Here is a 10,246-nt window from a genome sequence, read left to right on the forward strand (position 1 = left end):
GGAAGCCTGTGGAGCGAAGTACACCTGTCAAATGATGGGGCTTAGCGACCATCCACTAATCACAGGAACGCTCACACGTAGCATAGCGGGGTAGCACCTCGAACTTCAGTGGAGGCCGCCCTGAGTTGATCCCTGGGCAGCCTAGGCAAGGGCACGATTTCTCCTCTCCCTTTCTTCAATTATGCCACAACCAAGCAAAACAATGAATACATACGACTTCCTCGAGCAAACATCGGCTTTTCATTGATATGCCTTATAGCTCTATCATGGGAAAACTAGGAAGATCATGGTACCCTTTCCTTCTCCTCCTCTACCTCCGACTGGCGCTTCTCGGTCGTGCGGGCAGTCCAAAGGTGAGAAATTGGTGGATTCTCGTTTGAGTAGGTACCAAGCATTCGACCCTTGGGGGTCGTTAATGTGCGGTACTCAGTTCCACCACAATGAGATCTATCATAACGAGGTCAGTCATAACGAGACTTGTCACATTGAGATCCAACATATTGAGATCCAACATATCGAGGTCCATTACGTCGAGGTCCATTACATCGAGGTCCATTACATCGAGGTCCATTACATCACTGAAGCCCGCCACGGTAAGATCCGTCACAGTGAGAATCCGTCACAATGAGAATCCGTCACAGTGAGAATCCGTCACAGTGAGAATCCGTCACAGTGAGATCCGTCACAACGAGGTCACAACAAGATTCGTCACATTGAGATCTACCAAATTGAGGTCCGTCACATCGCGATCCTTCACATCCAGTTTTGTATCGTACTTGTACAAGACACTCTGGGCTTAAAACTCAGTGCCCCATCTAGTGGTTCCTAAAGACTCCTGGGGGCCACAATTTGGGAGTTCCATTTACTACTATTCCCTAGTCTCCATCAAACCGACTGCACTCCAATGCTGCGCTGCTAGTCGGAAGATTGTAGGCGCGAAAGAAGTTCACTCGGACAGTCTTTCATGATCTTCGAAGCCACTAATCTTAAAGTGGCGGTATTTGTTCCTTTAAAATCCTTTCTGAAACAAGAGCGGTCAGCGCTGATGTATCTATTAAAGAAGGTGATGTTTCTTACAGAACTGATTCTGCCGCCTCTGAATACATGAGAACCAGCAGCGGAGATTTTCTGGATACCTCTTTCCAGCTTCTGCCTATTCGTTTCCGTTCGAGAAGCTGCTTGCGGACACGATCAGGATTTGATGTGTCTTCCTGGGCGCTCATATAGATGTCAAGAGCAATGCTGGCGTCACGATAGTATCGCTCCCGAATCACACGCCTGGACTGCCTTTCCTTCCTAACCACTCCTTCGACAAAAGAGAAGAGATCCATCAAGCGGACGTAGGCCAAGCGACGCAATAGAGTCGAGCCTTCCTTCCCACTGAGTACAAGGTCAATCACTTTAAATGATTCGATAATGCGAGGATCAGAGCTCGAGTCAAGGTTCGGCATATCGGTCTTGCTCTTGAGCAAATTCCAGTCAGCTATGACCTTTTTGTGATTCCCATTGAATGTTTGCAAAGGCTCCACGCCTAGAAGCTTGTGACAAATCCGATCTACACGAGTCTGCGAATCTCCCTTGAAGCCATTAGTTCCGAACACTATTCACGCCCATTCATCAGAGCGAGCCTGATCGGCAAACGGCCTTATTCGCAGTGCGTGATACATACTTTTAAATTTGTTCGTCCGAGCCGTCGGTAACGCCAAGGTTCTAAGCTGTTGCTATCAAACCGTATCGCAGCGCCGTTGTTAGCTGCAGCTTGAAACCCGGTCATGATGGCAAGATTTCCCAGTTTATCGGTGGTTATTATAAGAAACTTGAGCCTGCAGTTCAGGCAGGAGGAAGTGAGAATTCGACCCGAGATTTATATAGATGTAGCGAGCAATGCAGAGCGCATAATGTGCGAAGCAAGTTCTACGAAGCAGGATCCTGTTGCATCATTCTGAGATCGGTTTTCTGCATTGCGTTTTGGGGGTTTCCGGAGACATAATCCAGCCAGCGACCAGGTGGTGAAATGTTTAGAATCAAGCGCTCGTTGAGCACATGTTTAATTGGCATTTAGCCTTACCCCTACAGGCTTTTGTTTCCCGATTTTGGTTCCTGTTCGCGTTTCCGGGTAGCCCCCTCTGGAATCCGTATCTGGAAGCGCGCGTCTACCAGGTCGCACTGGTATTGGTCGACACCAAGGCAGCACGGAATTCCGTGCCCATTCAGATCATGATGTAGTAAAAGAGGCCGAGAGCACAAATACATCAAACTCGAGAGTCGTCTTCCAGGACTTCTAGCTCTGCTAAATACTAAGTGGAGCTAGCTGCCTTTATGAGGCACTAGTCAGTACCAAGCGACTGTTATTAGTTGTACAGTAGGGTACGTTATCACGGGCGTGGGTTGGTAAAACGGCCAGCATCGGCAACGAAAAATATCCCCCGAAGCTAGCCGAAGATGAAATCAAGGCCTGTGAAGGATCGAGGCCATCAAAGGTCGATCGATAGTATTAGGTTAAGGTCTTAGATACAAGATGTAACGCAATGAGATCAAAAAGAAGGACAATATTGGTCTGGTACAGACAGTAGTTTGTGCTCTTAGACGACGTGATGTTCAAGGTCAACTTTTGAGTGAAGCGAAACACGTTTTATTCACAAAAAATTGCTAATATTATACACATCATTCAATCTAATCGTAAAGCACTCGGCTTCAAGCTAACCTTAAGGACTAGAATGCGACTAAGGTCCCATCTCTGCATAGCGACGCCTCATGCTAGCGCGTTTACCCTGCTTATCTGCTTACTCTTTGATGTTGAACTTGTCAGACATCCCGCTACAGTACATTCGCCAGTTCCAACAGCTTCACACGACGGTAAATGGCCAGTATATGGATCGGAAAGACACCAAGGAAGTGTACAAGGTATGTCGGGAAGTCCTTTTTGCCTGGCTGTAGCAGTACACCAGGGCACTGCTTAGGCCCATTATTGAGCTCTAGTAACAGGCAGCCAGTATTATCGCAGCGTCCTTGTCCCACGATTCGGACACCGCCCGCCAAACATCGATGGCAAGCCGGTACTCAACGCCGATAACCTACGAGTCATCCTGACGTTTAACATCGCATACGATACAACCATCTTCCCAGGCGAACGGCACCGCATCAACCTTGCTGGCTGCTACCAACTCCTGTGCTATACGGGCGTACGGCTGGCCGAGCTGGTAGATGGTGAGCGTCAGAAGCCAAAGGACGGTTCCATCCAAGAACTTTTTGGTCAGAATGCAGTCCAGTCGTCTTCTTCGGCGAGCAGTGAAGAGCAGGAAGTCCTTGCGGATGAACAGTCCAAGGTTCTCAATGGCCTTCTCTGCCAAGAGACCGTGGGACGCGGACGCCCCAAGGCTCTCTGCTACGAGGATATCCAGATGATGATCGTCCGACACCCGGCCACTGGACGATGCATACCTGCCATGGCCATCAAGTTCGTTCATCATAAAGGCGCTGACAACAAGCCCAAGCCGTAAGTTTCTCGTGCTTGTTGTCCCAAACGGCGAGCATTCGGGCGTTCTGTATATTAACAATTGCAGCAGTACCATCTTCTACTTCACACCCACGAGAAAGCTACTCTTCTGTGCTGTTTCCACGATTCTTGCTCTCGCTCTCCACGACAACGCATTCGATGCTCCGAGCTTGACAGATGCAACCGTTATATTTAGATCGCAGCCACCGCGCTTCAAGCACTGTATCCCGTTCCGATGGAAGAAGTCTATGTTAAAGACTCCAATCTTTCGCCGATATCGTGGTATGGAGCTCTCTGCTGATGAGGCCATGCTGTACTCCAAGCTCAGAGACGACATAGGTCAACAGAGTCTTGACGCGGGACATGAGAGGAAATGGACACCTAGGTTCGCTAGGAGAGGCGCTGGCAATGCGGCTAACGGTGCGTAGCTGAACAACACATGTTACCTAATTGCCGGGTTTGTCGCCATGTCATCATTGTTTCCTTTACTAACGGTGTTCTTCACAGGAGACGCACCCGACTCCATCCGCGATCAGATGATGCGCCAAGATCCCCGATTTATGACCTTTCAAAGCGCGTACCTCAACGAGATTGCGAATTTCGACCTCCAGAACGCGTTCCTAGAAGAAGAGAAGGAGAGCCAGCTGTTTCGGCTGTTCGCACACGTCAGCCTCACGCGCGATCCTCGAGCTACGGCAGACATGGTGCCCGACGAAGTCTGGGCCAACCTGACACCAGACCCGGAAATCGTCGAGCTCGAAAAACAACGCGCACAATTGAAGCGGGGCAAGTACCGCATCGAAGGCCGAGAGAACGAGGAAGAGATCCGACAGCTCACCAACAAAATCCGAACGAAGAGGGCGTACCGCGAAAAGCAGGTCGTCAAAGAATATCGCGAGGATTACTTCTACCACCGTCCCACTTGGGACGTTGAGCAGCAGGCACGGGGCGAGGAAGAGGAGGAGTACACAAAACCTGTCATCGATGTGCATATACCAGAACGCGACCGGCTAGCAAATATTCTCTGCCATCAGCCGGATGGTCTCACAGAGGATCAGGTTCTCGAACAAAGGATCGAAGCTATCCAACTCATGGTGTCTCTGCATCGCGTCCAGCAAAATGTCAGGGCTCAGGCTCAACCGCACATCAAAACCGAACCTAGCGAAGCAGACAGCGAGCCTGAGCCTAGCCTCAATCAATTTCCTCTCCTCATGCAAGTCGGACAATGCCCAGACTGCATCGGCGACGAGCGGCTCTCCCTCGAGGAACGTGCTCTTTCGTACTGTCGTCCGACCGTTAGGAACGACCACTTTGATGACCAGCACTTGATAGAACGCGAGAGGGCACTGCAACGTGGTGAGAACATGGTGTGTACACACCCTGCTTGTCGCACCCAAAACCGAGGACAGAATCTCGAATTCCATAATATGGACCATCTTAGGGCCCATGTGCAGACAGTTCATCTGTTGACGCTGCGATCATCGTGCCAAGTGGAGCAAAGGCGATTGCGCAAATTGGGGCATCGAAAGATGGTTAAAGGATGAGCATGACAAGTTGGGAGCAATAGATACAGTCAATCACAGTGAGAGATAGAACGTTAGGGTAGCTCAATTCAATCTGGTTGAACTAATATGGCTCGATCGACTACCGCATACAACTCGTGCGCAAGGCTCAAACCTGATTGTTGACATAATCCAGTACAGCATCATGTTGTCTCGAGTGTTCCGCATGATCAATATGGCATAAACCTAGGTGACAGATATAATTGCACTGGCTCCATTTGACTAGATTGCACTGGTTTCTACGTTATCGCGCGATATCATTGCGCGCACGATGCTGCGGCCCTCCGCTCGATCTTCTTCTTTGAAGATGCTCAGACCGTGAACCTGGAGGAACTTGAACTCGTCCCCATAGTGCTTCTTCACCCATGCATTCTCAGTCGCTTTCAGAGGCCCATCGGCTGTGTCTATATCCTGCAACAGACGTTGAACATTGTCATGCTTTTTTCTTTCGCTGTCCGGCCATTCCGCCCGAAGTAGGTATTTCGTGGATGGATCCAAAGGTGGAGGGCCAACCTTGGGACCGACCGGGAGTCCGCTGAGACGAACTTGGAAAAGCCGGACGGCTTGGGTCGCCGGCTTAAAATAGGCTATGAGGCGGCCATCAGAGAGCCTGCGGATGGAACCAGAGGAGGTTTTGGAAAACGACGTGCAGACATGGTAGTCATTTAGAACGGGCGATCCGATGATGTTGCAGATGATGCTAGGGGCGTGCAGTACGTTCGTCAAACGGAGGGTGCCATGGGAGCGTGGGCCGTTTCGGTTTGGGGATGTCTTCGTGGGAAGGTCGACCGTACCTATGCCGATAACTTTAATCGGAGTTCCAGTCGCGCTGTTAATAGCAGAATTGAGGGAAACGTAATCGTCACCGAACCAAGAACGGTCTTTAGCGACGCTGATCTTGTTAGAAGGTCGATCTTGCATCGCCAGCCACGGAGCTTGCCGGAAGGGAAATACACACTGAACGTTGGAATTGTTAGACCAAACCCAAGTGGGGCAAGGCAGGTTAGCCTGATATGTCCTCTGCAACGATGCCATCGTAAGGATCAAATTTCTTAGATAGTCTGCAATATGGAGCCTTAGATCTTGGTGCTGTACCATGAGCGCTTTAATGCCAGAGGTTAGCTCTAATATGGGACCTGAGCGCCAGGGTGTTGTCGATAAAGGACTTCACGCACTAATAGTGGTACCATTGCTTTAGGCTGACCAAAACTGATTCATGTGTCGGCACATCGTTGATGCGGTCTGGAGTTGTTGGCAAGAATGGGGCCAGCAAAACAGACTCTAGCCGCACGAATGAGGTTGTTCTCGGCTCTCGCCAAAGGCGCCCAATGATCCACAGTCAAGTCACCCCTTGGGCGATGTTCCATATCCTGGAATTGCAAACACGGGGCCGCCTTTGCCATACGTCACTGTTGTTACAGGTCATATTACGATCACCGGCAATTCTGAGCGTAAACTCAATCGTTACTCTTCGGTCTGTGATAGGTCAAAGTGAGCGATCAAATCACAATGCCAAACCGAAAATATTTGCTCATCACAGTTGCAAAAACGATATGAAAAACTTAACCCAGCCGGCTCCCGGCAATTTACAAGGTCCTGAACTCGGAATGTATCGCCCACATGTCTCTGTCGCAAGGATCAACGTACGAGTATGCATGCTCCGAATGTCACCGTCGGAAACAAAAGGTGAGTTTGACAGCAGACCTGAACTCTTATGTCCGGCCTCTAACGTTCTGTTAGTGTAACCGGGTCTGGCCTTGCGCAAGCTGTACGAAACGTAACGTTCCTATGCTCTGCAAATACACCTCAGATCCACCTAGCAAGCCAGAAGATACAACGGAGAAAGGCTATCGTTGTGACAGCTTGATCGCGGTACAAGGTACAGTGAACCCTTGGGCCTGTGGATTAGGTCCCTCATATCTCCGACAGCTGGGACACAAAATCGAGGCAAGTCCACCCAGCAAGCTTGACTCGGAGGTGAATTGACAGGCCTTCCAGCCGATTCGAACGCTGCAATTGATTTCTTTGAGTTCGCCTCACCCGTTGAGTGCCCTGATCCCAACAATATCTAAGAATGATGCCGGTAGGGTGACCTGTGCTTGTCAGAACTATTAACTGATGTTTGGCACGAGATGTTCTGGTGCAGGTGTTCACTAAGAAGGTCCACATTCACTGTGACATCGTCCACCTAACTTCGTTTGTCAAGCAATACTCCGACTGGTGGGCTGCACGCTTGACCAGGGGTACAATCGACCTGCACTGGACTTGTCTCTTATTGGAGATTTTGGCCTGTGCAGCACAGCAGGCATTCCCCTTAGAGCAGGGGTCACCTGGAAAGCGATTTCACAATGCAGCTGAATCATTGTATTGCGCGATGTACGATAAAGCGTCGAATTTTGGTTTGCAGCGAATGATGTATGCCTGCTTCTGGCATAGATGTGAAGGGCATCTGACCACGTGTCGGACAGTGCTAAGCTCTGCATGGTTAATGGCCGTTCAGCTAGGTTAGCATGACCAAGTTGGTTGCTAAATTAATACGGACTAATCAGGAATTCATCAAGAACCAGCTGGTTCAGGAATCAACGTCGAAATCGAGATGAAGAGGAAAATATGGCTGTATATGGCAGAGTGGGATCTGTGAGTTCAAGCACTGCCAGGTTCTCGCTACAAGCTAATAAAGGATCCAGGGAGATCGCAATTCTTCTGTCTCAACCGAGAGTTATGGATCGAACCTGCTGTTCCGTGAGGCGTCCATATCTATGGCAAAATCTAACTCTCCAGCGAGTTGTGGCTCACGTTGAACTTTTCAAACTCGTGTTTGAACGTCGAGATGGCAGCCGGTCGTGGCTAGAGAATGGAATTCGAATGTGGGAACAAGTGCTGCCACATGATCTCAAATATTCGACTGGGAAACTCCAATCAGATGGACCAGAAGGAAAATTCCACCGGATGTATACTCTTGTTGCTAAGGTCACTGCGCATATCAGTCCATTGGTACCCAGGCCAGGAATGACCTTTGTCAAACCAGAGGATAGGAGTGCTGTGACCGGCCATTGCTTATCGCTGGTGGAATACTTACGGGACTTGATTGAGCTGTTGCGGGTACAGGAGATCAGAATGTTGTTTCTCTCTTACTATATTTTCACATCAATTGCAATATTGTGCCAAGCACACCGCTTGGCGCCCGACAACCAGCTGACGGAGGTGGTTACTGAGAAAGCTCAGTGGGGGTACAACTATTTGCTCAAGTCCGAGGCTACTTCCAACTTGGCAATGGCACTCATACCGGTGCTACCTGAGAATGTCGAGTGCTCACAGAGTCGGGCAAGCCCTACTGAAGATTCTGAAGCAGAACACTCCACCGAAAGCGTGGAAATGACGGCAACAATCCCCAGTATGAACACTGAGAGTTTCTTTGATACCTTACGTTCGGAAGAGCTTGATGAATTGGCAGGTGAATGGCAACAGGGAGTCCTTAGCTCTAATGAGGGTGCATCAAGAAACCCGTAGTGAAGCTTGCGCTCTCCAAGAACGATGGCCAAGTCACTATACTTTTCAGAGAGTACCAGCTCAAGAGAAGTCATAGTCAGAGCTTACGGTTTTAAGAACGGGAAAACCGATAGTGCAGGGGATCAACGGATGAAGGCTGAAGAGGCATTGACGGAAAAGATTATATGAACGACCAAGAAACCAAACTGCTGATATTTGGTATTTTATATGTGGACCTATGACTGGCCTCTGTATTGGAAGTGTAAGAGACAAGTCGTACTTACTTCATGCTGACTAGTGAAAAGTGAACGAGTAAACAAACTTTTACCGGTCAATCTGACAATTCTCTGCTAATGCCTAGAAATTTACTAGTCATTGAACTTGTTGTCACGAGGAAGCTTACTGGTCATGTAAGCAATCGCACAGGGCGCTTACTTGACAAGGATTGCTAGTAACATCTCAGCAGTAGGAGCCCTAAAAGAAGCTCATAAAGCATAATCAAAGTAATTATAGAGCAGCCTATGAACCGGATAGCCATAGAAATAGTTGATTATCCTTATAAGCTTCCCTCTGCTAGTAGTAGAGTTAGCTTACCGATTATCCTGCCACTTCTTTGAATACATAGATGACAGTTTACTGAGGCCAACACAAGGACTGGCTACTAGTAGAAGAGGTGTAATGAAATAAGGAGTATTGCCTTATGATATGAAGAGGTTACAGGATTATTCATGCCAGGCGTACATTCGCTACTAGTAGCTCTTGAGTCATATACCAAGGATGACAGCTGACGGAGGTTGCCTTATGCTGTGCGATTCTACTACCAGGAGAGAAAGTAGAGAGGCTTACATGATTACTTGCCTCTCTGCTATGCGGTTACTAAGGCTTGTATGATTACTCACCTCTCTACGAGTAGAGAAGCTTACACAGCTACTTACTCCTCGGCCACTAATAGGCGCGTGCATTAACTAAACTTTTGTCTACTCGTAGAAGGGCCAGATTGATGATCTCCGCAGGCTGTAAGCGTTCCTCTACTAGTAGGTAGGAACCCAGGAGCTTCATTATTCTGATAAGCTTTCCTCTGCTAGTAGCAGAACCAGATTACCCATTACCCTGCAACCCTTTTAGAAACTAAAATTACGGCTTATAGGCCTACTACTAGTAGAGGGAAGCTTATGGGTGCTGTGAGGGGATAATCAGAATAGATTATGGAGCAAGGAGTAAGGTTCTTCTTTACGAGTAGCGAAGGCGTGACTGAGGTAATCAATACAGTAAGCAGCTTTGAGTGCTTCCTTTGTAGCGCGGAAGGCTTACAGTATTAGTAACCCCCTAATCGAAATCATGAAGAACTACTTCATCCTCTTCGCTGACTTGGTCTGTGGCCAGCAGCTACTCTCAAACCATCTACGATCGTACATATGTAACGATGATCGCAACGGATGCTGCAACAACTTGCGCGAATGCAAAAGCAGTCCCCMAATCCCCCCCTGCCCCCCTCCAGAGTACTAGGCTGAGCCAAATGGAGGCAATTCCAAGCCAAGCACATGAGACCCTGAACGGCAATTCTATATGCATTCGGTCGGTCTGCCATCCTAAAATGAAGTGTATGCCTCTCATCCAAGCTGTTCCTTGGAACTTTTGATATGGAAGAGGCATTGCAACTTGGCTCGAACCCCTAAGGAAGTCAGACTATGTTTTTTCG

General features: G+C 48.8%; 5 protein-coding genes across 5 annotated transcripts in view; 2 read left to right on the forward strand and 3 right to left on the reverse strand.

The window, feature by feature from the left end:
- Window positions 1–1,073: 1,073 nt before the first annotated feature.
- On the reverse strand, window positions 1,074–1,774 carry FMAN_09779 (uncharacterized protein; the record flags this gene model as incomplete). Its single annotated transcript, XM_041820380.1, has 2 exons — window positions 1,074–1,577; window positions 1,670–1,774. 2 exons carry the CDS (start codon window positions 1,772–1,774, stop codon window positions 1,074–1,076), a joined length of 609 nt encoding a protein of 202 aa, XP_041686265.1.
- A 980-nt stretch (window positions 1,775–2,754) lies between these two features.
- On the forward strand, window positions 2,755–5,040 carry FMAN_09780 (uncharacterized protein; the record flags this gene model as incomplete). The annotated part of the gene is made up of 4 exons (XM_041820381.1): window positions 2,755–2,904; window positions 2,994–3,496; window positions 3,564–3,916; window positions 4,004–5,040. The coding sequence occupies 4 exons, from the start codon at window positions 2,755–2,757 to the stop codon at window positions 5,038–5,040; spliced, it is 2,043 nt and encodes a 680-aa protein (XP_041686266.1).
- A 240-nt stretch (window positions 5,041–5,280) lies between these two features.
- Window positions 5,281–5,979, reverse strand: FMAN_16187 (uncharacterized protein; the record flags this gene model as incomplete). The annotated part of the gene is made up of 1 exon (XM_041820382.1): window positions 5,281–5,979. The coding sequence occupies one exon, from the start codon at window positions 5,977–5,979 to the stop codon at window positions 5,281–5,283; it is 699 nt and encodes a 232-aa protein (XP_041686267.1).
- Window positions 5,980–7,654: 1,675 nt separating this feature from the next.
- Window positions 7,655–8,568, forward strand: FMAN_09782 (uncharacterized protein; the record flags this gene model as incomplete). The annotated part of the gene is made up of 2 exons (XM_041820383.1): window positions 7,655–7,695; window positions 7,746–8,568. 2 exons carry the CDS (start codon window positions 7,655–7,657, stop codon window positions 8,566–8,568), a joined length of 864 nt encoding a protein of 287 aa, XP_041686268.1.
- A 1,589-nt stretch (window positions 8,569–10,157) lies between these two features.
- Window positions 10,158–10,246, reverse strand: part of FMAN_09781 (uncharacterized protein) — a gene marked incomplete at both ends in the record, with an annotated part of 783 nt that continues 694 nt past the window's right edge. Inside the window, one exon of the mRNA XM_041820384.1 lies at window positions 10,158–10,246. This exon is cut by the window's right edge and continues 694 nt beyond it. Coding sequence (XP_041686269.1) covers window positions 10,158–10,246 — 89 coding nt within the window.

The sequence above is a fragment of the Fusarium mangiferae genome (assembly GCF_900044065.1).
Source record: "Fusarium mangiferae strain MRC7560 genome assembly, contig: FMAN_scaffold011, whole genome shotgun sequence".
Lineage (NCBI taxonomy): Eukaryota > Fungi > Ascomycota > Sordariomycetes > Hypocreales > Nectriaceae > Fusarium > Fusarium mangiferae.